The sequence below is a fragment of the Fusarium vanettenii genome, assembly GCF_000151355.1.
Source record: "Fusarium vanettenii 77-13-4 chromosome 6 genomic scaffold NECHAsca_20_chr6_4_0, whole genome shotgun sequence".
NCBI lineage: Eukaryota > Fungi > Ascomycota > Sordariomycetes > Hypocreales > Nectriaceae > Fusarium > Fusarium vanettenii.
In genome coordinates, this window is record NW_003315865.1 from 168250 (window position 1) to 195425 (window position 27176).

General features: G+C 54.0%; 6 protein-coding genes across 6 annotated transcripts; 2 read left to right on the forward strand and 4 right to left on the reverse strand.

Annotated features, from left to right (window-relative positions):
- Positions 1-9518: 9518 nt before the first annotated feature.
- NECHADRAFT_43817 (uncharacterized protein) lies at positions 9519-10277 on the reverse strand (the record flags this gene model as incomplete). The annotated part of the gene is made up of 1 exon (XM_003045004.1): positions 9519-10277. The coding sequence occupies one exon, from the start codon at positions 10275-10277 to the stop codon at positions 9519-9521; it is 759 nt and encodes a 252-aa protein (XP_003045050.1).
- An 852-nt stretch (positions 10278-11129) lies between these two features.
- On the reverse strand, positions 11130-12058 carry NECHADRAFT_44235 (uncharacterized protein; the record flags this gene model as incomplete). The annotated part of the gene is made up of 2 exons (XM_003045005.1): positions 11130-11347; positions 11401-12058. The coding sequence occupies 2 exons, from the start codon at positions 12056-12058 to the stop codon at positions 11130-11132; spliced, it is 876 nt and encodes a 291-aa protein (XP_003045051.1).
- An 888-nt stretch (positions 12059-12946) lies between these two features.
- Positions 12947-15305, reverse strand: NECHADRAFT_104686 (uncharacterized protein; the record flags this gene model as incomplete). The annotated part of the gene is made up of 3 exons (XM_003045006.1): positions 12947-14513; positions 14591-15042; positions 15212-15305. 3 exons carry the CDS (start codon positions 15303-15305, stop codon positions 13245-13247), a joined length of 1815 nt encoding a protein of 604 aa, XP_003045052.1. The 3' UTR covers positions 12947-13244.
- A 4688-nt stretch (positions 15306-19993) lies between these two features.
- On the forward strand, positions 19994-21565 carry NECHADRAFT_44020 (glycosyltransferase family 4; the record flags this gene model as incomplete). Its single annotated transcript, XM_003044610.1, has 1 exon — positions 19994-21565. The coding sequence occupies one exon, from the start codon at positions 19994-19996 to the stop codon at positions 21563-21565; it is 1572 nt and encodes a 523-aa protein (XP_003044656.1).
- Positions 21566-22216: 651 nt separating this feature from the next.
- On the reverse strand, positions 22217-23184 carry NECHADRAFT_42903 (uncharacterized protein; the record flags this gene model as incomplete). The annotated part of the gene is made up of 2 exons (XM_003045007.1): positions 22217-22595; positions 22646-23184. 2 exons carry the CDS (start codon positions 23182-23184, stop codon positions 22217-22219), a joined length of 918 nt encoding a protein of 305 aa, XP_003045053.1.
- Positions 23185-25862: 2678 nt separating this feature from the next.
- NECHADRAFT_81441 (uncharacterized protein) lies at positions 25863-26678 on the forward strand (the record flags this gene model as incomplete). The annotated part of the gene is made up of 1 exon (XM_003044611.1): positions 25863-26678. The coding sequence occupies one exon, from the start codon at positions 25863-25865 to the stop codon at positions 26676-26678; it is 816 nt and encodes a 271-aa protein (XP_003044657.1).
- Between the last annotated feature and the right edge of the window lie 498 nt (positions 26679-27176).

The following is a 27176-nucleotide window of genomic DNA, read 5'->3' on the forward strand; positions in this document are numbered from 1 at the left end:
CTGGTTTTCCAGGGCAGTCTTGAACATTTGGATGAATGCTTCCAGTTCAAGGTGGTAAAAAAAGAGTAACAAGCCAAGTAGTATTCTTTGTCTACTCTCCTGAGGAACTTGCAGGTAGACGCATGTGAGCAGTGAATCATATACTCGACTCAAAAGCTATAGTAGAGGATGTGAAGAAGAATCAATCAAACTCTTGTCGGTACTCATATGGAGTTGCCAACACACTATCATTCATTTTCCTTCAATCATGGTGCCACAGAGAAATATCATGTCCACAAGCAAGGATCAAGACACAACCACCCTTTATCACGACCAGACTAATATTACATATAGCTGGAGAACGTCAAGTGTCAAGAACCAGGTGATCATACCAGCTGAGTCCTCTTGCAGTTAATCAAGGCGAGATTGGTCGCGAATGTGTTGATGTAAAAAATTAGAATTATTAAGGTTATAAGAAACCACAAGTGCATAATCAAGTCGCAAACATTGCCGCTGCTTTTCTCCTCTCCATAGCATGCCCTTCTTCCATCCCAGTCCTCGTCTTCTAAGCAAAGAAGAGGAAGCCAGAGCGGCCTGAACCGCTGCCGCTGCCGCTGCCACTTCCACTGCCACTTCCGCTACCGCTACCGCTACCGCTTCCACTACCAGATCCGCCCTTTGTCCCAGTGCCTGAGCCAGAGCCAGAGCCAGATTTTGTACCTGAACCTGATCCAGAACCGCCTCCGCGTCCACTGCCTGAGCCGCCCGAGCCAGAGCCACTCCCGCTGTCCGAACCACCGGAGCCAGATCCAGATCCAGATCCACTGGAGCCGCTCCCGCTTCCGCTCCCTGAACCAGAGCCGGAAGATCCAGAGCCAGATCCACCTGAGCCAGATCCCGAGCCGGAGCCACTGGAGCCCGACCCAGATCCTGAGCCACCAGAACCACTTCCGCTTCCTCCACTTGATCCTGACCCTGATCCAGAGCTGCCAGTGCCAGAGCCGCTTCCACTTCCACTGCCCGAACCACTGGAGCCTGATCCTGAACCACTTGAGCCACTTCCACTTCCACCGCTCGATCCTGAGCCGGAGGACCCTGAGCCGGATCCTGAACCTGAACCTGAGCCAGAACCAGAGCCGGACTTTGTGCCTGAACCCGATCCAGATCCAGAACCACCCCCACTTCCACTGCCAGACCCTCCAGAGCCTGAACCAGAGCCGCTTCCACCTCCGCTTCCTGAACCGCTGGAGCCGGACCTGGAGCCGCTGGAGCCCGATCCTGATCCTGATCCTGATCCTCCTGAGCCGCTTCCACTTCCACCGCCTGATCCCGACCCAGAGCCTCCAGAGCCACTTCCGCTTCCACTACCACCACCTAATCCAGAACCAGAACCGCCAGAGCCGCTTCCACTTCCACTGCCCGAGGCACCAGAGCCTGATCCTGAACCACTAGAGCCAGAGCCTGATCCAGAGTTTCCTGAACCGCTTCCGCTTCCACTACCAGATCCAGATCCAGAGGTCCCTGAGCCAGAGCTTCCAGCACCTGAACCTCCTGAGCCGGATCCTGAACCAGAGCCTGAACCTGAACCTGAACCTCCAGAGCCAGAACCACTTCCACCACTGCCTGATCCCGACCCTGAAGACCCAGAGCCAGAACCGCCAGTGCCGGAGCCGCTTCCACCATTGCTTGAACCTCCTGACCCTGACCCTGATGATCCGTTACCACTTCCGGAACCTGAGCCGCCAGTACCAGAACCACTTCCGCTTCCTCCTCCGTTCCCTGAGCCAGAGCCAGAGCCGCTTCCACTTCCACTGCCCGACCCACTAGATCCTGATCCTGATCCTGATCCAGAGCCAGAGCCTCCTGATCCAGAGCCGCTTCCATTGCCGCTGCCCGAGCCAGAACCAGAGCCACCAGCACCAGAGCCTGAGCCACTGGAACCGGAGCCTCCAGAACCTCCTGATCCAGAGCCGCTGCCGCTGCCTGAGTTGCCACTGCCAGAACCAGAGCCGTTTCCAGTTCCACTGCCTGATCCTGATCCAGAGTCATTTCCGCTGCCCGAACCGCCAGCACCTGACCCAGAGTCTGACCCACCAGTGCCAGAGCCACTTCCACCCAATTCCCTATCGCCTGAGCCTGCTCCAGAACCAGATCCAGAACCGCCGGAGCCAGATCCGGAGCCAGAAGCGTTAGGGCTACTTCCACTTCCGCTACCTGAACCACCGGAGCCAGAGCCTTTGCCGCTGCCGTTGCCGCTGCCTGAACCAGAGTCTCCAGAACCAGAACCAGAACCAGAACCTGAGCCAGAATCTCCGGAGCCGGAGCCGGAGCCGCTAGGACTGCTTCCACTTCCGCTACCCGAGTCGCCTGATCCTGATCCAGAACCGCCTGAACCGGAACCAGAACCACCTGAGCCGCTGCCACTGCCGCTACCTGATCCAGAACCTGACCCAGTGTCTTCTGAGCCTGATCCGGAGCCAGAGCCGGAATCGCCAGAACCTGAGCCTGAGCCTGAGCCTGAGCCTGAGCCTGAGCCGCCTGTTCCTGAACCTGAGCCAGATCCGGTGTCGCCAGAGCCCGAGCCGCCTTCTCCTGAACCACCAGAGCCGCTGCCGCCGCCGCTGGCTCCGTTGTCCCCAGAGCCTGAGCCCGAGCCAGAATCTCCGGAGCCAGATCCACTCCCGGAATCGCCAGACCCAGACCCAGACCCAGATCCAGAGTCACCGTTGCCTGAATCTCCATCACCTGAACCGCCGCTCCCGGCTCCGCCATCTTCAGGATCTGAGTTTCCAGAGCCCGAGCCGCCTGAGCCAGATCCAGACACAGATGTGGTTCCTCCAGCTCCGTCTTCGTTGGCTGGATCTTTGCTGTCATCGGTTCCGTTGCCGCCCTCTCCACTGCCGCTGCCGCCGTTCTCTTCAGGGTCGGTTTCTCCTTGACCCGTCTCTTGCGGAGATTCTGTCTCTTGAGCGGACGTTGCAGCTTTCGTGTCGGTTCCTTGGGCAGATTCTGTTTGAGGTGTAGAGCCAGTCCCTCCTTGGCCAGTCTCTTGTGTAGATTCAGCGTTTGGTGAAGATCCGGCCTCCGTAGTAGATTCTCCCTTTCCAGTCTTGGTCTCAGATGTTGTCACTGGTGTGGACTCAGTCTCCTTCGTAGGCTTCCCTTCACTGGTCGTCGTTGTAGAGTCATCTGGGTTTCCAGTAGACGAGCCGCCATCACCAGAGCTGGTCTCATCCGGATCAAGCTCCGCTGTTGAAGACATGCCGTCCCCGGTGGACATGGTATCCGAGTTTCCATCCGATGTCGACGAAACTTCAGATGCGCTAGTGCTGTCAGTCTGACGAGCATCTTCAGTAGCACTGGAAGACTCGTCTCCTGTTGTGTTGGTTTGTTCAGCTCCAGTAGTGGCGCTCTCTGATCCCGATCCTGATCCTGATCCAGTTTCAGAGGCAGATTCGGTGGCAGTATCAGATTCTTCATTGATGGCCTGCACATTCACCCTGTCATCGTGACCAGTGGGTGTTGCACTACTCTCGGCAGAGTCGGTTTTAGTCGGGCTCTCAGATGAGTCAGTTGAGTCGGCCCCCTTGGTTGCGCTCGTCTCGTCCCCGCTTGTGTTTGTCGTACCCGCCCCTGAGGTAGCACTCTGGGCAGCAGTAGAGCCTTCGGAGGTTTCAGCATCTGAGGAAGAGCTCTCAGAAGGTGGAGCCGAGGTAGCATCCGAGGAAGTTTCAGCAACTGATGTAGTATCTTCAGAGGTTGAATCGACTGATGTGGCATCTCCGGAGCTTTCAGAAGCAGAGCCACCGCTCTCAGATGCTTCAGAAGATGTAGCTGACGTGGCATCCCGAGACGTTTCAGTAGCTGAGGTCGCATCTCCAGAAGTCTCCGCAGTTGAGGTTGGGTCCTCAGAAGCTGGAGTTGAAGTAGCATCTCCAGAGGTCTCGACAGCTGAAGTGGCACTTCCAGAAGTTTCAGAAGCCGGGGCTGAAGTAGTATCGCCAGAGGTTTCTGCGGCGGAGGTAGGATCTTCAGAGACCTCAGAAGCCGAGTCCGATGTAGCACCTTCAGAAGTCATAGCCGCAGTTTCAGAAGTAGCTTTAGTGGTAGGTGAAGTTGCAGACTCGCCAGTGTTATCGGCCGTCTCAGCGCCATTGGTACTAGTAGACATGTCTCCGCTTGTGTCAGTTGTACCAGCCTCTGAGGTTGCACTTGGAGTATCGGACGCTCCATCAGTAGTCGTCTCATCATCTTCTGCAATCCTGGGCCCCCCCTGGAGTTGAGCCCGTTCTGTAGCTGGCATGTCTCCTGTGTTGTCGCTCTTCGTTGCGTCAGAGCTCTCAGACGCATCAGGACTCATTGTTGTACCAGAAGTCTCCGTCGCATCAGCACTTTCTGTCGCCTCGGATGTTTCCGTTGCAGCAGAATCAGAGCTCATCGTAGAGCCAGAGCTCTCAATCGTCTCAGAGCTTGTTGCATCAGGGCCCGTCGTCGCTTCAGAGCTCTCAGTTAGTTCAGAACTGCTTGTTGCTCCAGAAGCCTCCGTTGCGTCGGCGGAAGAGTCCGTTGTAGCATCAGAACTCCTCGAAAGGTCAGAAGTGGTTGATGGGTCAGAACTCTCTGTCGTTTGGGAAGGCTGCTCGGTGCTCTCGGTATCACTTGCGTCCCCAGTGGTCGATGATTCCTCGGCTGCGGTCGTCTCAGTCGCAGGCGAGCTTCCAACGGTTTCGTTACTCTCAGTGGGATCAGCACTGTTCGTCGTTCCAGAAGGCCCTTCGCTTCCTTCGGAAGAAGTATTCTCATCTTCCGGGAATCCTTCAAGTTCAACCACCTGGGCCTTTACTGGCGAGCCTTCCAAGCTTCCAGAGCTTTCGGTCGGGCTAGCATCCTCAGATTGAGAGGGGCTTTCACTTGTGTCGGCATTGCTCTCCTCAGACCCAGATGATTCTGTGGTCTCAGGTGCTCCAGTTGCCAATGAACTTCCCGCAGCATCGCTGCTTTCAGTCGGTGCACTCTCGGTTGTTTGAGGAGGCTGTGTTGTATCCTCGGGTACCAAGGATCCTTGGGCTCGAACCAGTCCCGTTTCCGGGGAGCTTCCTCCAGCATTGCTGCTGTCGGTCAGAGCGTCTTCCGTTGTCTGAGAGGGTACTGTGGTCTCTTGGGTGTTGATATCTCCACTCTCTGAGGATGCAGTAGAACCAGCCGTCTCGGTCATTGGTGAGCTTTCTGCGCCCGCGTCGCTCGTTGTCGAATCGGCACCTTGAGTCTCTAGCTCACTTCCAGAAAGACCAGAGGTTGCACTTGAGGCAGCAAGCTCACCGGTGCCAGTAGGATCAAGACTTCCACTTTCTCCAGAAGTAGCAGGGTCGGCAGTTGTTGCAGACTCGGTGTTTCCATCCTGGGTAGTGGCATCTCCGTCGCCGTTTTCAGCAGAACCAGGTCTTCCTGCTACTGTCACAAGAAGCTCATCCTCAAATGGCCTTCTACAACCACGGAGCAGACCCCGGCTCGCACTACCGCGCCGACAGAGGCCGGTAGGAGAAACTGAGCTCTGGGGTTCTCCTGAAGAGTCAGATTGACCTTCACCCGCCGAAGAGGAATCACCAGGGGGCGGTTGAGTTGATGTGATTCTGGAATCAGACTGAGAGGTGGTAGGTGCAGAGGTAGAAGTATCACCAACGAGCACGAACGGAGAGGCGTTCGGAAGCGGCTTTCCGTCAGATCCAGTGGGAACGATAGTACGAGTAGGAGCATCAGAGCCAGCACCAGGCAGGGTACTTGTACTCAGCCCATCCAACTGGGTAGATGTTCCAACAATGATCGTTGACGGGCCGCCAGGGAAAGAAGGGGGAAGGGTAACACGAGGGTCATCAGCCTTCGCTCCATCTAGAGTCACGGTAATCGCAGGCGCCTCTGTGCTCCTGACGCCGCCTTGAACCAGAACAAATGGAGAAGCACTGGGGATTGGGTTCCCGTTGGCGTCAGTTGGAAAGACGGTTCGGGTCGATGCACCAACGCCAGCATCAGGGGCAGTGCTAGTGCTGAGAGGACTCGAGGTTCCAGATTGACCGACGATGACTGTAAAAGGCTGACCCTGGGCGGAGGGTGAAAGAGTGACCCTAGGGTCACCAGGCTTCGCCCCAGCCAAGGAGACAGTAACTGTAGGCATACCATTGCCGCCAGAACTGCTCTCAGCTGCAGCGAATGGAGAGACGTTGATTAGCTCTTCAGCAGTGTTAGATGGGCTGTCAGTCTCTCCTCCTGCTTCTGAGTTGCTGATTGCATCAACCCCAACAAGTACGTCGTCAGTTGGACCAACGACAACCGTGGTAGGGTCACCAGCCCTAGAAGGAGGAAGAGTAATGCTAGGGTCGCCCGGCTTAGCTCCGCTCAGAGTAACAGTGACGGTCGACACCGTAGGCGTGGCATCCACGTTATTGACGTTTGCGATGCCATCAATCTGGTCAGATGGCCCAACGAAAACTGTAGATGGCTCTCCTGGAACAGAGGGTGGAAGGGTTGTGCTAGGATCGCCTGGCTTGGCTCCACGCAGGGTAACAGTGACAGGAGGCAAAGAGGATGTAGGATCAAAGTTTTCGATCCTCCCGAAACCCTCGACTTGGACAGTTTGGCCAACGATGACCGTGGATGGTTGTCCTGGAATCGAAGGTGGAAGAGTGATGCTGGGGTCGCCAGGTTTGGCTCCGTCAAGAGAAATGGTGACGGCAGGAGGTCCGCCCGAAGTACCCGAAGGATCGGAGTTGCTGGCAGAGTTGAGACCGTCAATAATGCTAGCTGGTCCAACCAGAACTGTCGAAGGTCCGCCTGGGGTGGAGGGCGGAAGAGTCACGCTAGGATCTCCCGGCTTTGCTCCATCAAGGAAGATGGTAGTTGGAGGCTGGGTAGATTCGCCAGAAGCATCTGAGGTGGTGGTATCCCCTCCAATAACAACAACAGGCGAAGCGCCGGGGATCGGCTTCCCATCACCTCCGGTAGGGAGGATGGTGCGAGTGGGAGCATGAGGTCCGGCGCCAGGTTCGGTGATCGTTTGGAGGTTATCAAGGAAACCGGCAAGGCCAACGAGAACCGTCTCAGGCCCGCCAGGCATGGAAGGGGGGAGGGTTATCGTAGGGTCTCCTGGCTTTGCTCCGTCTAGATACACAGTAGTCTGAGACCCATCAGAACTACCTGAGCCGGCTAGGTCACCAGGAGCCCCTCCAACAATGACAATAGGTGAAGAGCCAGGAAGCGGCCGTCCGTCAGCGCCTGTAGGAACGATGGTTCGAGTTGGGCTGTCCGGTCCGCTTCCGGGGAGAGTAATCGTGTCATGTCCATCGAGTTGATCAGATGGACCAACAAGAATCGTACAATGTTCGCCTGGTACAGATGGAGGAAGGGTTATGCAAGGGTCGTTGGGTCTAGCTCCATCAAGAGAAACCGTGATAGTCTGTTCGTTGGGGACCGCCGTAGGCTCGCAGATATAGACAGTGCCCTCACATTTGTGGCAATCAGGCTTGGGATGTTGGATCGAGACGGTTGCGTGATGGCCTGTTCCCTCGGTCTTTGTGACTGTGGCATAAGGGACATTGGTGGGTTGGTAGCGGAAGACAGTTCCGTAACAAGAGTTGCAAGCGGGATGCTTGGTCGAGGTGGCTCCAACCTCGTTGCAAGTGGGCACGTCAAGGATCACGTAGTTGTGGCCGTGAATAGCCGTGACACTGATGCCGTTGTTGCCTTCCTGAATGTATTGACCTGGGCTGCCGTGTGTGCCCTGGGTCTTCTGTTGGCGGTGGCCTTGATAGTTTCCATTGCCACCACTAAACTCGTGTTCTTCGATTTCGTCGCCATGGCCCTGGCCTCTGTGGTTTCCTTGTTTTCCATTGGACTCTGGGTACTTGTAATCCCCATGGACATTGTGGTATTGCTGCTGGCCAGAGCCGCTATGGGAGTCGTTTCCGGCATTGGCATGAGCCGTGGGTTGAGGAAACTCAGTGTTACACTTGGCAACACAGTCTCCAAGATCATGATATCTCGTAACTGCCACTTCAACAGTGGCATAATCAGCAAGGGCTTGTGCCACCAGAAAGGAGTGTAAGGCGATCAGCTTAGCCCAAGGAAGCCCCTTAGGAGAGCTGTGCCTAGCCATGGTTGCAGGCAAGGTGTCAGCAGAGAAAGAGTGAATCTGCCGAAAGCTTCCGCAAAGGGAGGTAAGGAAGGAAGGAAGAAAAGAGTTCCTGTGGCTGAGGTAAATGGTTAGTTGAATGGCTGAGGTTGTGTCGACGTGGTCAGAAGCTGGTCTTATAGAAGCCAAGCCCTCCTCGATCAGCACGAAGCTCACTGCTCACCTTGACTTCCCTCCTTTCCATGGTCTAGACCTATCTGATCATCCCGTGTCCCGCAACAAATTCCAGCATGTTGAGATATCGAGGAGAGACATGGGATCGATTGCTGTTGCTATTGCCTCAAAGTACCATCTGAGTGTGGCCCTTCGTCCTGTCGACACCAATACGAGCTCTACCATAGGCACTTGCCCATGGAGACTTCTTCGGAATGCTGCCGGGCAATTCTGCGGCTTCATACTGACACAAACCTTTCTAAAGACAAGCTTCAAAATCCCCGAGTTCATGTTTCGGAAATGGCAATGGATCGTTCAGTCGAGGGGTAGTTTCAGGAGATGCTCAACGTGCCACCGCCCTTGGCAGATCCGTAAGTGGCCAATCAGAGGCGAGGAGATACATGGCAATCATATGACGAAATTAATTATTAACCAAAGACGGAGTCAAGGTATGGATGTTTGGTGTTGGTGGATTGGAGAGAACAGTGGGAGGAGCAAAACTCTTGGCGAACTTGATGACCCCACGTGATCCTGCCATGCCAATCAAGCAGTAAACCCCAAACATATATCCATCACATCAACCTCCAACTACACTTCTACAGCATGTTCAACTCTCAATTCTCCTTCTCATGGCAATAATTTTTTTGTTTCAAAAGTCACATACTTCACTTCAAGGGTCCTCGGGACCCTTCAAAGGCGCCGATCACTCTCCCATGGAATTCTGCCTTCAGGGTCCCCGGTCACACGAGGTTGATTGTGTGGGTTTCAAACACCTGTGCCGTGTTTAAAGTCCTAGGGCAGATTCCGAGTCTCGCGCTCGTATCCGTAGACCCTGAAGATCTTTCCGAAGATCACATCTTCCCTTCCTTGAAGCTACTCTACTGTGGACCAACCAACTTACAACACTTTTCTCGCAGGAACCGCGTCACGACGCCATTCTTGAGCTCCAACTACTATCACGATCTCATATATCTTTTTTAAAAGATTTATTAATATTAGATCTTCTAAAAGGGACTATTGTTACACGCTGCCCTATCTCTATAACCCACAAACGCCCGAGACACAACCTCGCCAACTCGGCCCTTCTCGACACGGTCCTTAGCCTTCCGGACCCTTATTATATATCGGCCATTTCTCGTTCCAGTCGCTGAACACGGCCTTTTCTCAACCGATTCTCCTCATTCCCCTCATCCCGCGGGCTCGTTCACAGACCCATCACGCGTCTGAAGCCGACGTTCTCCACAATCCAGGAACCCCCTAGTCGGAACGCTCCAGGACCCTCGATTTGCCCGTCAACCTTGCCCATGGCCATTTTCGTCAGAAAGTCTCCGAGGATTGGCGTGGGGGAGTGGCCGCTCTTGTAAAAAGCTCTTATGGGAGGTCCAAGGACGGTGACCAGGCTTCGCTGCATGGCGCCAGGGTCGGGGATGTACTTTTGGACGGCTTCATGCGCAGCCGCATCCACAAACGCTGGTCGAACAGAGTCTGCCTGTAGCGTCGATATCTTGGTTGACATCTCCCCGAGCGCCGTCTCTGTCTCTCCCTTGACCCGTGCGAAAATGGGCGAGAATCTGCCTGGGGACTGTGTTGCTCCCTCGCCAGACACGTACACGAACCGGAAGGGTTCCTCCCCCTCGTCTGCCAGCGTGGAAAAGGCCTTTGCTGCCTCGAGCGCGTAGTCCTTGGTGATGCGAACGTAGTCTTCCTTGGTGACCTTGTTCTGGCTGATGCCCAGCGCCCAGACGCAACCACGGGCGCCAGCTAGTTCGCGCAGGACCTCAGGCTTGTATGTGGCAAAGTCGTTGTGAATGATGACATTGATGCGTGGGTCTTTGGAGTCTGTGGCCATGGGTACGGGACGACGGCTGAGGATGGAGATTTTGGTGATGTCCTTGGTTTTCAACATGGCATCAAGGACGCCAGAGCCAACAAGGCCAGTCGCACCGGTAAGGATGACATGCATGGTGGTGTAAGTGCTTGTAAAGTGATGTGGAAATTTAGATGGAGGCCGATTGAAGGCAAACTGTTGACAGTGAGTGATTGATGAGATAATTCCCTTTCTCAAGAGGCCTATTCCAGCGTATATATATCATTCCATTCCTTTATCAACAATCTTAGATCGTCATCGTCGTCCCCGTCAGCACCATCGCATTCGCCAATCATTGTCATTGGCGCTGATGGCTGGCGTCAGCCAGAGTGAGCGAAAAAGGTGTCCGCCCCTGGATTTTCGGACTTAAAGGCGCAGCTCCGCCGGACCCTGTATGAGGTGGTAGCCTCGACGGACGGACTTTCACTTGGCCTCGCAAACTCCGCCATTCTAGAATTGAAAAGAAATTGAATTCTGTTAAGCTAGGCTGTATTATTGAACGTGAGTATGTGCCGGAGAGGGAAAATAAGCCGCCTTGGTTGAGGGCTGGTGGTGTTCTCTAAATGACCTACCCTGAACCCCAATCATGTACTCCCTTTTTTGTCTCCCCTCTATGGATTGACAAGAGCACGTGTATTTTATGATTGGTATAGTCGATCTATTTTTAACTAGACTGGAGTTTCTCATCAATTACACTTGCACGTTCTGACGTTGGAGTTTAAGCATGTGTGAGAAAGTATGTTCAATTTATCTTAGTCAGTACTCTTCTCTAAGTAACCCAGCTCTGAGAAGAAAAGGTTCTAAATAAGGACTGATAGTTGACTACCAAAATGAAAATATCTACCGGATAAGGGAAAGTATAAATCAATGCGCAAAACGCTATACAACATATAAAATAGTTATGTGCCACAGGTGGATGTCTTTCAATCACGTCTTTTTTTACAAAACTCAAATCGCCAATGCCAAACTCAAGAGTAGACCCACAATCATGACTTGACGTCTAGTATCAGGCTCAACCCCAACTCCTGTATTTGTACTGGGAGCTTCAGTAGAGGCCAAAGCAGTTGGTCTCGTTGCCTCAACGCGGATGTTATCCGCAGCGCTGTCATTGTTGATGCTGTAAGAGAGCTCGGTAAAGTTGCAAGCCTTCATGATCATGTCCATGTCTAGAATTCATGTTAGCCCTTTGACCATATTAGCAACTCAAGTTAAAACTCACTATTTTGCTTGTGCCCGTCCACGACGATGCAGTCATGGCACAGCGCCGCAATCTTGGCCACGTCAAAGCTCTCATTGTTACACACGCATTCCTGCTCAGGGTCCTTGTGCGAGTACAGCTGCCCTGTTTGCTCGCCGCCGCTCCACCCAGCGCTACTTGTCGTTGCAACCGTCTCGTGGAGCACTGATCTTGTGGGTAGAGAAACGGTTGTTGTAGTAGATCTTGACGAGGAGGTTGTGGTCGACGTTCGGGTCGATAGTGTCGCAACTTGGTCGGCTGCGGTTTCGACGCTCCACATGGAGCTTGTGCTTGGCTGGGCTTCTTCAAGAGGCGCCGTTGCTGTGAGCTCAAAGGGGAACGAAGTCGGTGCAGCCCTGATGATGGAAAAACTCCTCTTCTCAATCCCCTCGCCATCTTGCCTTGGCTCAACCAGTACGGGCTCCTCCTCCTCCAGGGGTTCCACGGCCAGCTTTGGAACCCACGGTGTTGTTCGCTTCAAGAGCCGCTGCCCGTGAACGTCGCATTTCGAGGTGAGCTCGACGATTGGACCGCAGATGGTGACGCACATGAGAGGTATGTCGTCGGGCGGCAAGACGTCGGCCGTCACAATGGCCACCAGGCCAGAAAGGACGGCCTGCCCAGCCCACGACAACCTCATCTTCGACGAGTCGATGCTTTGGATTCGCTTAGGGATAATATCTCGGCGTATCCTTCTTTCCCAACCTCGATGGTCTGCAGGAACCCGCGATGTGACTCGAGGTTGACAGTGCAGATCCAAGGGACCGGTTGGCTGTCAGATTCGTTCGTCAATGCAACGGACGAAACTAGTAGAATCGCCCTCTGTTAACGCAAGTAAGATTAATGAATGAAACGCTTAGCGATACTGTGATATCACCAGGAAAACCAGTTTGTGAAGCGAAGCGACACCCGTTGGCTAGAGAAAGAGGAAGGACAAAGGTGCTTTGCGCGACGGTAGCGTCGTCGACGAACACACATCGAGGAGAAGACACCCAACGTGAGTACGAATCCATCTCATGGTGAAACGCGCCCAGCTAATCCCCCCCGAGTCTCCCGGATTAGCTGCGACGATGACCTCAATAGCCCCCGTTGGAGTTGCAGCGACCTCCTTGCGCACAGAGCCTGGCAGAGCTCGATGCTACCCTTAATGCGCGCGAGCTCGAAAGCAGACGAAATCTAGAACCATTTTAGCGAGTGACAGGCTTCTGGGGCCAGCGTTTTGGTGGTGCCTCGGTAACAATGTGTTACAGTCTGTTAAAGGTGAGACAGCTCGCCGCCGTCTGAAACAGGGTTGGGAGAAGCGTCGTCTCAGGGCACTGACAAGGTAGTAATAGTTTAGTCAGGACAGGATGATAAACAAGTAAGAGAGGAAACTACATATAATGAGAGACTTATGGCGATCAATTAGTCGCGTAAAGAGCTCTTAATAGGCAAGAGAAACAAGAGCTGGGCGTTAGCTCTAGATGTCTATACTCACTTTCACTGGCAGACATAATGGTCCAATGCGACAACTTGGAAAACATTTGGTAAACCAGGGTGATTTCGCATTTTTATTTATTCTCAACTTCAAATCTAATTCTATGCCCGTAAAACCTCTTCTCCAAATCACGCCTGTGCATGTAAATCGCACCCCCGTGTCCTTTCCATCATCCAGTTGACGTATCTTCTTCCTCGGCGTGTCTCGTCAGCCCACGTCCAAATGTCAGTCATTTCATGCTATTAAAACGGTATAATCTTTGCCAACAGTCGACGCATTCATACACACAAGAAATCTAAAATGTCGGCCGTTGCAAACCCCTTATCTCGTCAGGCCCCAGGCGTGACGCTTAGAATCGGTGCTGGCGACCGACAGACTCAACGCGGACGCCCAGCTTCACCATCTCGCGAGAGTCGATGACACCACGGCCATCAAAGACCCAACGGGGCTTTGCCATGTTCTCAGAGATGCGGACCCAGTCGACACGCTCCTTGGGCTTGTACTCCTCGCTGCTTCCCATGCCAGTGGCGAAGCCAGTCTCCTTGCTCTCGCGCTCCTGGATGCAGTCGGGGCAGTCGTCCTGGCAGCCGGGCTCGACGTTGAAGCGATCGAGGGGATCAGCCGACTCGGCTTCAGGAAGGTGGATAAGGTACTTGTGAAGAGCGAGCAGGTCGTTGGCGCTGGGGGCAGCCGACTCGAAGGGACGGGGGTCCGCCTTGGGGTTGGGCTTGCGGCCGATGGTCTTGGGCTGGTGAGTAGGCACGGGGGCAGGAGGAGGAGGGGGCTGGTTGCGGAACTCGTCGAACTCGGTGGCGATGATGATGGCAGTGGAAGCATCGCAAGCGTCGTAGGCGTTGCCGTGGACCGAGATGTTCTGGCCCTCAGCCAGGGGGCCGAGAAGGTCCTTGATCTCCTGCTTGATGACCAGAGGGTTGCAGCAGGGGTCGAAGACGGCGATCTCGCGGGGTCGCTCCTCGAGCAGGGTCTTGATCATCTCGAGGGCGGGGGCCTCACGAGTATCAGAGGTGTTCTTCTTGAAGGCAAAGCCAAGGATGGTGACCTTCTTGCCAACAAGGGTGTTGTTGAGGCACTTGATGACACGGTTGCTGAAGCGGTCACGAGCGTACTCGTTCATCTTGACGACCTGGCGCCAGTACTCAGCGACCTCGGGGAGACCCATAGTCTCAGCAAGGTAGACCAAGTTGAGAACATCCTTCTTGAAGCAGCTGCCACCGAAACCGATACCGGCCATCAGGAACTTGTTACCGATACGGGGGTCGACACCGACGGCGCGGGCAACCTCGTCGACATCAGCACCAGTCTGCTCGCACACGGCAGAGATGGAGTTGATGCTGGAAATACGTTGAGCCAGCATAGAGTTGGCAACCAGCTTGGCAAGCTCGGAGGACCAGACATTGGTGGTCAGGATGCGCTCGCGGGGAATCCAGGCGTTGTAGACCTTGACAAGGGCCTCGGCGGCCTTCTTGCCGGAGGGGGTAGGGGCAGAACCGATCAGGATACGGTCAGGGTAGAGAAGATCGTTGACGGCGGTACCGGCAGCCAAGAACTCGGGGTTGGAGAGAATCTCGAAGTGGACACCAGGTCGGTGCATGGCGAGCTGGAATCATGTTTGTCAGCTATTTGTTCCATTGTTCCTTTCCCAGCCGTGCTGGGCTGGTAGTCTTGTCAACTTACAGTGTCAGCGACGAGCTGGGCAGTTCGGCAAGGAACAGTGCTCTTCTCGACAATGATGGCACCCTCACGAGCGTGCTGAGCAACGACACCAGTAACGGCCTCGAAAGCAGTCATGTCAGTAGCGCTGCCGGCACCAACACCACGGTACTTGGTGGGGGTGTTGACGGCGACGAGGACAATGTCGGCCTCGCCGATGTGCTTGGCAATGTCGGTGGAGAAGAACAGGTTGGGCTTGCGCTCAGGAACCTCGGTCTCGCCATCCGCGCCAGGCTCGCTGGCGACGGAGGTAGCACGGCCACCGTCACGGGCGATACGGACGATATCGTGAAGACCGGGCTCGTAGATAGGAGGGTGCTTGGAGTTCCAGCGGCGAATGCGAGTGGTGTCTCGGTCAACGACGGTGACCTGGATGTCGGGGTTCTGGAAGGCGACGACAGCGGCGGTGGGACCACCTGAGAGTCTTGTTAGCTGTGTTTTGGTCGAATTGCGCTTTGGAGAGCTGTCCCGCTTGTGGTGAAGCTCGCGATCATGACATTGACCGCCTGCTCGCGACCCCAGCAACCTCGAGACCAGCTACTCCCCCAGAAGCACCGCGGGGTAGTAAAATCCATGTAAACTTACCGACATATCCAGCACCAACACAGCAGATGCGTCGGACAACGATTGGAGCATCGTTGGCAGGCTCAGCAGAGCCATTGAGAGTGAGAGCCGACATGATGATTAAAGGCGGTAGAGGCGTGAATTACAGGCAAGACGCAGACGACAAGCTGTATAATAGACAGTCGCAAACAAGGCCACGAAGCGACACACTGGGGAGTCAAGCGAACGTGAGGCTGGGAGGAAGACGGGAGAGGGAGGACGAGTTTAAAAGGAAGCAGAGGCAGCGTCTGTTGCGAGAGCGGCAAGGGAGGCTAGAAAAGATTGGATATCCCCAACGTTGCAGCTAAGGGAAAAAAGGGGGGCCAAACTTGGACTGAGGGAGACAAGAGGCCGGTGGAGGGGCTGAAGCCACGCAGCCATTGGGGAACCGCAACCCAGGAGAAATTAAGGCGGTGAGATAGGTATTCCCTTTAGTTTCTGCCCGCCAAGATGGCGGCATGTGTCGATTCTTCCATCCATGGAGCAGAGGATGGATGGATGGAGGGGCAGGTCATCCAGGGGTGCCACCCACCATGTTCAGGGATTCCAGGGGCACGGGCGGCCGGTTACAGCCAGATGGAGGTACCCTGGATGCAGGTACTGGCCACACTGCAGTCTGCGGGGAGAGGTACTTGAGGCGGGCTTCCCACCCGCTCAACAAGACTTTGCTCCACTGGGAAACAACTGGAATCGATAATACAGTGCCGACGCACGGTACAGCTCCAGGGCTGCGCGGGCTGCGCAAGCACTCCCGTCCAAACCTGGAAGCTCCAATGGGCGGATTCCACCCCCACATGGAGCCCTTTTGCCGCTAAGCTTATAAGCACAGTGAACCTTACTACGTGGTGGTTAGGTACTTTCTGCGAGGCTTGACCGCGTTCGCAGATATTTCCGATATGCGGTCAGACATTCTAAATGGTGTCGTGAACTCGCTCGTCCCGGGTATTCAATTTACAACAGATCTAGAACCGTTTCAAATAAGAATACAGTCTATCTGATGGAATGCTGAGCTTTAATCAAGACCTCATAACCCATAGCATTCATTGCTTACTGACAAGGACCTTGTAGAGAAAAGGTAAGGGTCCACCGCGCTAAAGAACACTGCGCACTGTATGATGCACTGTCGCTCATATCACCAAGACTGGATCGTTCGCCAAACGTCTGATGGGGAAAAAAGACCAGGCTGGCTTTTGCGGGAGCGATGCGATCCAACCATGGATGGGCGGAAAACTCATGGGTGCACGGGCGGATACCTCGCGGAGCCAGTTGATTAGATGCAAGCAAGGCCAGGCCAGGCTGCTTCTGGTGACGACAATTCGGTATCGACAAGTCGATTAGAATCAGCCTCAAAACGTGTGGTTAAGCCAAATAGGAGCTGACCGACAGTCGATCCCAGAACTTGGCGGCCTCGTGAAAAAAAGAAACACGAGGTGCAGAGTCTAACGGAATGCACCCTCCGTGCATCTCCTGACAATTGTCGTCTCTTTTTTTTCTTCAATCCTGTGAGGCTGATATGATCGGATGTGTATGAGGTGTGATGTGCAAGTTGACGACGTTGCCGAGATATTCTCACCAACTTGACAGACAGGGGTTGTTGATTGACAACGACGGTCGACCTTGATTACGTAGCCACAACCCCGGCCAAGGCGTGGCAGGCCATGGCAAAGGTGATGGTGAGGCGACAGCAACAAGACGGTGAGAGAGAGATTCTATTCACAGCAGCAGAGACAAACGGACACGCCAGGGAGGCGACAAGCTTACAGCCGATAGCCTCCCCATGTTGACGCGGCGCCTCGACTATCAAACGCCCTCCCGAGGAGCGCTGCGATAATTTAATTAGCAGCGTCGGCGGCAAATTCCCAAAGGAACGAAAGGCAATAACGTCGATTCGTCCCTATTAACCCGATGCCGGTTGGGCCGATGGAGCATAGCGCCTCATCAGGGAGACCATGCCCGCGGCTGGGGCCAGCCAGGGGCACCACCCCTCTGCCATGTCCGTCATTCCCTTGCGGAGCCTAGCCGAACATGAAAGAAGCACTGTGCCGTGTCTGCAGCGCAGTGCATGGTTCGTTGTTGGTCGTCGGCGACGGGATTGATGATTGCTTACTCGGCCGGCTCCGTACATTCGCGGAACACGTACCCTTTGTTTCCAAGTGCTGACTGAGATTGACAGAGAGACAGTATTCAAGCCACACGGCTGATGACAGCTCTCGGCCTATTCTCGACTCTTTTTTCAAGCCCCTGAACTATCGGAGGCTGAGATCGAGTCGTCGGTTGTTGGTCTGATGGCATGTTACCTGAGGCTCGACAACCTCAAGTTTCATGCCCTTCCCTTCCACTGTCAGCACCAGCCATCCCCCATCACGATCGGCAAAGCTAGGATACGAATTGATTGCCCATCAATCATCAGTTTGTGTTTGACCTGTCAAGTCGCAATTACCCGGCCTGCCTCTTTTGTAACCCTTTTCCCTGCGAGAATTAACAACAGCCCAGCCTTGGAAATGAGCCACTTTATCAGACTCGCTGTTTTGAGTGTTAGTGGCATTTTGATACCAGCCCGCTAGCTCCCGCGCAAATCGAACATGTTGATTGAATGCGTGGCCCCTTGCTAGGCTTGAATTGATATCATGACTAACGGACCAGGTATGGAATAGATGCTGGAACAAGACGTGATATGTCCTGGTTGGAACACTGTCCAGGGCCATATCCTTGGACGTCAGGAATTGACCTATCCGAAACTGCGCGCTTAGGTTCATGTCGGTTGATCAAAGTAACACGTTCTCTCCGGTACTTCCAAGCTGCTTTGCCTTGCCTGAGCCTCCATGCTGCCGCGGATGCCACCACCATCCATCTGGCGATATGCCCCCTTGTCTTCAACTAAGCTACCTAATTAAAGGCGCACCCCTGCGACCAATTAAACTCGCCCCTCCCCTAGCTGTTTGATTGCTGTCCCTGGGTGTCATGATGCCAGGGACCTCATGCGTCATGATTTCCCATGGCAGAAAAAAAAAAAAGGCTGACGGGGTCCCGGCAAGCCAAGACGGGACGGGGATGGGGACAGCAGCGGAGGCTCCAGCCCGAGTTGAAGCAGGAGACTTGTTCCTTTTTCTCAGGTTTGAACGTGGTTTTATCGATCGGTCCGTCAATCCATCCCATCGTTCGAGCCCACCTGACTGACCCGGCCGGCCGGCCCCATCAACGCCGTCCGACTTTCGCTTGGCAGGTGGCTCTCTATGTCGGACTGCTCGAATTGTGATGCCGAGCTATCTCCCCATCGATGAATGGCATACACGTCGCCTAGGTAGTTGGTAAGGTGAGAGTGCAATGAGGATGGAACAAGGTACGGTGAGCCGTGGGCATTTCGGAGTCTCACTCTCCCTGGTCAATCACAGGTCCATTCCACCAGCCCTGTCATTTGTGGCGTTGCAGATATATCCGCATTAATTGAGTAAAAAGACTCAGTAGGATTAGTTGAGACATTGCTCGCTAGGATTCATCAAGGATTGGTCTCATTCTGATCCTACAACTCATGCAATGGATTGAAGCAGCAGATAGGATGTAAGGAATGCACGTGATGTCCTCACGTGCCGCTGACACCGCTCCTCTGCATTTTTCCACCTGTCTCATCTTCTTGCTGTCGGCAGTTCCTCAAACCAACCCAACAGACTGGGGCTTTGCTTTTGAGGATGGGTTTTTGCCTAAAGACTCGTCCGGCTCGATCATGGCGCCACCATTTGCACCGATAGATTCCGCCTCCAGCCCCTTGCTGACTAGCGAAGAACAGCGATCGCGCTCCGTCTCTTCCCGATGTCTTGCAAAGCCAGCCTTCTTCACTAACAATTCTACCCTTAAGGAAAAAGATTGATTCAGTCACGAGTCGCCATCGCAATGGCACGGCATCGGTCCTTATCCGATACAAGCTCACCCTAAACCGCCAATGGCCCAGACCGGCTCGACCACGGGGGTTGCGATTCCCATGCCCATTCGCATTTGCGCGACAACGGGCGATTGGGCGTGTTGGGACAATGTGATATTGAGGACGCATCTGATTCGTCCGTCACACGCGCCCCGGACAAGGGTTCGCCGAAGCTACGGAGGTGAGCGAATAGCCTGCGTCGGTCGAGCAGGCAACTGACTTCTGAGAGGACGTCGCAAATCGTCAGGCTGAGGCGGCTGTGACAGAAAAGGCACCAAGAACGGCATGCTCGAGAGGATTTGAGATCAAGTGATTTCAGAATGATAGCTCAGATGGCCAAGCATCATCCATCGTCATTGATGCTAGGCATTGATGGTGATTCTACTATCGACTTGTCAAGTTCCCTCAAGCCGTCCCGACTAGATGCTTCTTCAACAGCCAAAGGCACAACCAGACAAAGGAATCCATGCAATACACCGCTGTAGCCTTTAACTTCAACCATGGGACGATTGGATCAAGATCTACCCCTCCATTTGCCCCTCCCCCACCAGTCGGTACCCTGAAGGATCGACGAACTGCGTCCTGCAGACTCTCCTCGTGGTGTTGACTCTGACGCCTATTGCAGCCGTATTGATCGAGAATATAGCGCCTCATGTGCCTGCAGCGATGCATATTGTCCATTCTCGTGCCCTTGCCTCCATCCACGTGGGAGGCATTTCTTTCAAGTCCAAGTGTGACCATAACGCGCAACAGAGAAAAGAGAGGCTTCCCGCCTCTTTCGATCGCTCGAGACTATGCTCGACAACAAATCTTTCGATCGATAGCATTTGCTGCTGAAAGTCCACATCATGCTCGCCAAAGTGCCTCTGCCGCAGTCGCGCTATCCCAGCCATGACCTCTCCAAGTTCCCGGATGCGCTCAAGGGGAAGCGCATTCTTCTCTGCACCGAGTCGTTCGGTCCCGTCAATGGCGTCAGTCGCACCACTCTGATGCTTGTAAATCACCTACGAGCTCATGGCGCTCAAGTTGCAGTGGTTGCGCCTCATAACCATACACAGCACAACACCTTTACGCCGCCCCCATCACCATCCATGTCTCCTGCGGACAAGCAACCTGAAGTGCGGGTTACAGGGTACCCTCTTCCTTTCAACCCGGAGCTTTCTATCGTCTATCCCGTGCGCAACTCGACACTCTTCACCAAAACGTTTGGTGACGACTCCCCTCCCGACCTGATCTATCTGGCGAGTCCGGCTAGCCTGGGCTTCCAGGTGATGCTCCAGCTGAGACAACAACCCAAGGAGAAGCAGATTCCCGTCATTTGCAACTTCCAGACCGACCTTGCTGGATACTGCTCTATCCTTTTTCCTGCGCCGCTCAGCCATGTCGCTGTTTTCGCTTTTGCAGCCGTCCAGAGCTACCTATTCCGACACCCCTCAGTCAAGACCATCTTTTACCCTTCGAGCTTCGTGAAGCGATATCTGGTGAAGCAAAAGGTTCAGGAGGATAAACTCGAGCTTTTGACACGCGGCGTCAACACCGAGCTGTTCAACCCCAAGATGAAGAGCGAAGAACTGCGCCGACAACTGGCACCGAATGGCGAGATCATCTTTGTGACGGTCTCTCGTATCGCTGGCGAGAAGGGCTTTGACTTTCTGGCCAAGGCAGCCAAGGAGCTCGACGCCAGAGGGTTAGACTTCAAGCTCTACATCGTGGGCGGCAACCGAAACCCCGACGTGGAGAAGGAGGTGCAAGAGCTGTTTGATCCCTTGAGGGAAAAGGGCAAGGTCATCTTTGCGGGCTTCAAGGTCGGCGAAGATCTGGCAACTGCCTATGCCAGCGGCGACGTCTTTCTACACTGCTCGGTGACGGAAACCTTTGGACTCGTCGTGTTGGAGTCTATGGCTAGTGGCGTTCCTGTCATTGCGCGGGATGAGGGTGGTCCTTCGGATATTGTTCAACACGGAGACAATGGCTTCCTCATCCCGTCGGATGATCTCGACGGCTTCGTCACCAAGGCCATGAAGCTCGGCAGAGACCATGCCCTACGTTCGCAGATGGGACAGGCTGCGAGGTCTTATGCTTCCGAGGCTACATGGGAGAAGATCAACAACAAGGTCGCATGGCGTATGTGCGATACCATCTCAGAATGGAAACGCGAGCGAGCTGGGCCACTCAGCCGTCAACTGTCCACATTCAGCGCGTCCACTGAGCAACTCATCCCAATCTACGGCTGGCTCATGATGAACGATGCTATGCGCGACACTGTCACGCGGGGAATAGTCGATGCACGACTCATGGGTGGCTTGGGTATCATCCTCTCGTTCTGGATGGTGACAGGTTGGTACATGGTGTTCACAGAGTGCTTCCTCTGGGCCAAGGGTCGATTGAGAGACGTGGAGAGAAAGATGGTGGCTGCATAGATTAGAGGGACTCATTCACTCTCGGCGTTACCATGTATTTGCACTTTTGGGAGTTGGAAGTAATCGGCGTTGACCATGCTTGGCGATCGATACCTTGTTGCATGAAGCTGGACGGTCCTTACAGGGTTGGAGTTTTTCGTTGCCCGGCAGTTTTTGACGGTGATATGCCTTTGCAGACTATATTAGCTTATGATACCAGAATCCTCTTATTCATGCGTCAGTTGAGACGACGTCGCGTTGCATGGGTCTTGGGTTAGGGTTGCAACACCATACGATGTTGTTTCATGTATGAGACAATCATGCCACAGCATTGTAATAGAAGGTCGGGATGAAACCAGCCGTTGCATTTCCATTCAGGTTTGGCTTAACAATTGATTCTATGGGATTTGTCTAGTAAAGTAGCTAGGAATGTAGTGTGGTGAAGAAGATGAATTTACGGACCTCGTTAAGGTCGGATATCAACTAGGAACAAAGTGTGCCATAATAAATCGGCGTAGACTAATAGTTTGAAGATGGTGAAAAAAAAAGAGTAATAGTAGGTAGTAGTAAAACAGACAACCGCTATGCATCTCGACAAAAGACAACTCGCTTTAATAATGACCGTCTTGCGGTCCCCCCCTCTCAGCTTTCTCCCCCTTAGTCTTGTGCGCATTATATTGTCGGGCCTCTTGGCACGGAGACGGCTTGTCTCCGCTTGTACATCTCTGCATAGTTGAAGCGCTCGTACGTGCCGAAGCCGACGGCGCCGACAAAGATGACGAGCCAGATGCTCGTGATGATGAGGCCGATGGGGAAGACCATGAGCTGCACGCCGGGGAGGACAAAGGCGACTGTGCCGTTCTTGAGGCCCGCCACCTGCTCGTCCACGGCGGCCTGGGCTCGCGCAAAGTCGGACATGACGACGTCCTGGGAGAAGACGCCTGTGAGGAAGGCGGCCTCGTTGATGGAGACGTTTGTGCGGATGGTGCCGCCGGTGCTGTTCTTTGCGGTGAGAGTGAGGGTTGGCATGATGATGTACTCGAGGTCGGCCCTGAATATGTTAGTGTCTGTGTGTGTAACGTGGGATGGAGGCTGTCTTACATAGTCATGTTGTCCCTCATCTTGTCAGGGTCAATTCTTCCAACAAACATATAAGTCTGCAGAAGCTCTGGACCAGCCTCTCTCTTTCTCATGCTTGCAACCTGTCCAACCATTCCCGTGCCGTTCACATCCCTCGGGTCAATGGGCATGACGGTTGCGCCGTCAAACGTCACTCCAACCTGAACATCCTCGGGAGCAACTGAAGCAAAACCACCTCTCGCCTCGGAAACCTTGAACAATCGTAGATCGGCCTCAAAAACCCCCGTCTTCATATCCAGTGAGGGCAGGTTGTAGCACACGCACGCGCCGGAGGGATTTGTGCTCTGGTGAAGGCCGCCGAGGATATCGCGGCATGCCTTGTTTGTGTCGGCGTTCCAAGCAGTCAGGTTGAGGGATCCGTCCTTGGCGAGGGCCACGTTTGGTGCGGGGAGTTGGTCGAGAGTCGAGTTTTCATCGCGGCCAGCGAGAGAACTTGTGAGGAGGGAAATGTAGGGACGGTTGAGGACATCGTCGGCACTGCGTAGAACGATGTCGCCCATGAGAGATGATGCCGAAGCGGAGAGGGCGAGGAGAGCGGTTGCCGTGAGGCGAAGTGACAGGGCCGCAGCCATAGTTTCCTACTCTTTCTTTTGCAAAGAATTCTCCAATCAATCCAGTTTCGTCTCCTTCAATACGTAGTGGTAGTGAGTCAAGTCGTTGGTGAGTGAGTTTCGTGAAAAGTGTCGTAACGTCGATGAGCGCTCTTTTTTTTCTTGGGTAAATCCAAATCCAGTTCCAATTAATCTGACAATTTAATTCCGTCCGGCGGCGAGAATTGAAGCTATCTCTTAAAAGATGATGGGCTTTTGAGCAGTTGAACCAGACTGTTGAGGTGGGTATTGGGTATCTCGGATATAGCGAATGTGTTCGGAAAAAGGTCGCCAAGCAGGTCCACGACCAACGAGGATTAAGGTAGTAAAAAAAGACCCGAAGGAGGGGAAGAAGAGAATTAAAGATTGAAGATCAACAACAAGAAGGGCAGATCGTGGCAAGAAAGAGTAAAAGTTAACAAGGGGGGCAAAGAGAGAGAAGAATAAAAAAAGAGGGGACCAGCCCATGTAATACGCCGCTCGCCAAACGGTGGGAAATCGTACCAGACCAAGACGGACGGACTATGATAAATGTAAGTCGGAGACCAAGACCATATACGAGATTAGACACTTCTACTTCTGGGTAGGCAGAGAGGCAGAGGGGAGCGGCGTCTGGGGATGAAAAGGGCAATGGGGCCCGGGGGGGCTTGTCACAGCTTCTGCCAGGGGTTGTTTTTGCTATCAAGCCAAACCGGAAGAGAAGGTTACCTTTGTCGGATCGACTGACGGTGTGACAGGGACGGGTCGATGTTGATGCAGGGGTTTCTTGAGTTCGGGAAGGACGGAAGGGTTGGAGTCTAGTTTTTGGAGAGGAGCCTGGACCTGCATGTGATCTTGTAGAGCGTCGAGTTGAGGTGTTGATGTTATGTGGTTGGCTGAGATGAGTTGAAGATCGCTGTGGGCGCTTAAAGGGAACCCATACTGACATCATTCTGGCCTCTTTACCTCACGATACAGCAGAGAACAGAGCAATTCAACTCGATCTCGGCACTCAAACAAATCTCTGTGTCTCGGCCTTTCTTCCAGAGGCGTATCGCTTGCCGTCGCATCATGGGCTGCAACTCACACACAACAACTTGAAGACAAGTGGCTGTGTCAGATCGGTTGGTGGCGACGGTTAGTCTACCGAGCTAGTGGGTATCCTCCTCCACTTGGGCAAAGCGTGATGGTCTCTCCGGGGTTCGGTTTGGTGGTTGTGGTGGATGGTGGTGTTTCAGGTTGGCCATGGGAGGGAGCTGGGCGAGCTGGTTGAGTGGAGGAGTTGAGGCAGGCTGAGCTGAGTTTGTGCCTCTCAGCTCAGAGAATACACTTGAGTGTTGATCAAATATTCAAATAATTGAGTAACCATCCCCAGTATCAAAAGAAAAGATTACAATGTAAGCGCTGCTTCTGCAAAGCATCATCACAATGCAATGCATGGACGGGAGGCCACCAGTTCGGCCTTGGGCGGGCAGGCAGCCACAGGGGTCGCTTGGGCTGTCAGGGAGCGCTAGGGGCACCCGTCGCCCTGGGCCAGGGGTATCTTCCAGGGCTGAACCCCTGTTCCACATGGCGCCTCGCCCACTAACGGCCGGCTGGATTCCGCCTGACCACCAGCCCCGGGAGTTGAGTGTCTAATTGGTGCACAATCTTGAGCGTCCCTGTTGGCAATCAGTCCACTGCGAGTTGGCGATGGCTTCATTTTCTTGAATTGTTGGATGTTTTTCTTGAGAATTGGCATCTATCTTTGGTCATAGGATTCTTTGAAAAATCCCAGCGCACGCGGTTCGTGATTCCCATGTCGACCGCATCTTGAAACACGGCGATCCCATGTCGTGCCGAATGTCCGTCTAGCGCCCAAGATGGTCGAGTCAGTTTGGCGCTGTGAATTCTTTTTTGTTCTCTTTCAATCTTGAGACGAGCCATGAGTGATTAGCATGTTCATGTGAGGCGCCAGTCGAGGCGAAAAAGTCGTCGTGGCAGTGGTAGCGTAAGACGGTGAAACAGTCTTGCAACAGGAACGTCTACCTTCCGGTAACGACCACGACGGCTGCTGTGTCAATGGCCTAGACGGAACACTGATGAGAATTTTTCGAAGCAAAACGATCATCAAGTTTTGCTTGAGAAACTCTTTAGCGAGCAAGCTCGGAACGAAACTTGTGTCAAGGCCGTAACTAGTTTCTGATCTCGCCGTTGCAGGCGCTTCGGCACAGCCCTACGACTTAATACTTGGCTTATAACCGTTGCCAAGGGCTGAGGTTGCTTCAATGCTACCCGGCTAAACACGTGAAGCACTGTGAAGCCATCGTCAAACTCTTAGCAGACAGCGACGAAACATGACGTCCCGCGACTTTGGTTCAGAGGATTAGACATTAATTATTCTGCATCGGCAATCTCGAGATCTCATCGCGAGTGCCGTGGAATAAACATGTCGAAGTGGGATCATGTTGAGAACCGAGATGGGTGGTGTGCCGGGATGCCTCTCAGCTGAATAGATAGGCAGATTCGAGGTGGTGCCATGACACCTTTCAGGCTATATAGCAACAAATGAGCACATCTACGAAGAATGTAGACTCTACAATCATCAACGGTTGCAAAATCTGAGCAGAATGGCATCACAGGAAACCACCGAGACAGAGCCTGAGCTCTATTTTATGGATTTCAACGACGATGGGCCCGCCACTATCGTCCTCCTCCACGGCCTCCTCAACTCAAACATCGAGTGGTCTTTCGTGATCCCTCACCTGGGCAACTACCACATCATCGCACCCGACCTCAGCGGCCACTCTCGATCGCGGGACATACTACCCGCCGACATCGGTAGCTCGGCCGACCGTGTCGCGGCGCTGATCCGCCGGCACGCAAAGGGTGGCCGGGCCCACGTCGTCGGCCTCTCGATGGGTGCCTTTGTCACCCTCCGGCTCGGCCAGCGGCATCCGGACCTGGTGCTCTCGGCGTTTGTCACGGCCGGACATCCGATGGAGCGTCAGTGGGCATGGGTCGTCGGACACCCGAGCATCACATACTACATGACCTACTTCCTGCTGGAGCTCGTACCCGTCTGGCTGTACATGCGCGTGGCAACGGGTCAAGGCATGCGGCACCATGAGGGGCTGCTGTCGGAGATGCGGCGCAACAGGAGGTGGGAGGTGATCCGGGCGGTAGACATGGGGCTGCTGGAGCTGACCTGGGAAGACGTGCGAAGCCTGCCGATGAGGACGCTTTCGATTGCGGCGGAGACGGTAGACGACGTCGAGGCGGTGAGGCGGATGGGCAGGGAGATGCCCGTGGAGGGATCCCTGGGCGCTGTGGTGAGAGGGGCGGTGCATACATGGAACCTACAGAAGCCCGAGCTGTTTGCGGAGGCCATCAAGGCCTGGGTTGAGGGGAGGGAGCTGCCGGAAGGGATAGAGATTCTGAAGTGACAGAAGCATCCTGTCAAGAGTTTCTCTCATTCTGCTGTCTGTTCTCTTCTTGTATCCTCAACTGAGGCATTCATACGAGTCAGCTTTCTTTACCTATAAGGAGGTCGATATTAACAATAACAAGCCACAGGTCAATTCCACGACTAATAATGACACGAGTCAAACAGCTTTTTTGCCCTTAAACCCTTTGTACAGATGCCACGCCAATGCACACTAAAGGCACATCATTCTCCAACGGCATCTACAGCTTCTTCCGCTCCCACTGGCCGGCCTCACCGACTTGGGCCCGGATGCCTCACTGCATGTTCCGCGTGAGCCAGTACCTCTGCGGGCCTCACCTCCCCCACCAATACATGTCTCCTCGCCCGCTGATTGAGAGAGAGGAGGGCATTTACATGACAGCGTCGTACTGCTGCGCTGGCAGTAGCTTTAATGGGGGGGGCAAATCAACTGGCAACACAAATTAACATTTTCATGCTTCTTGTTGCGTCACGTGAG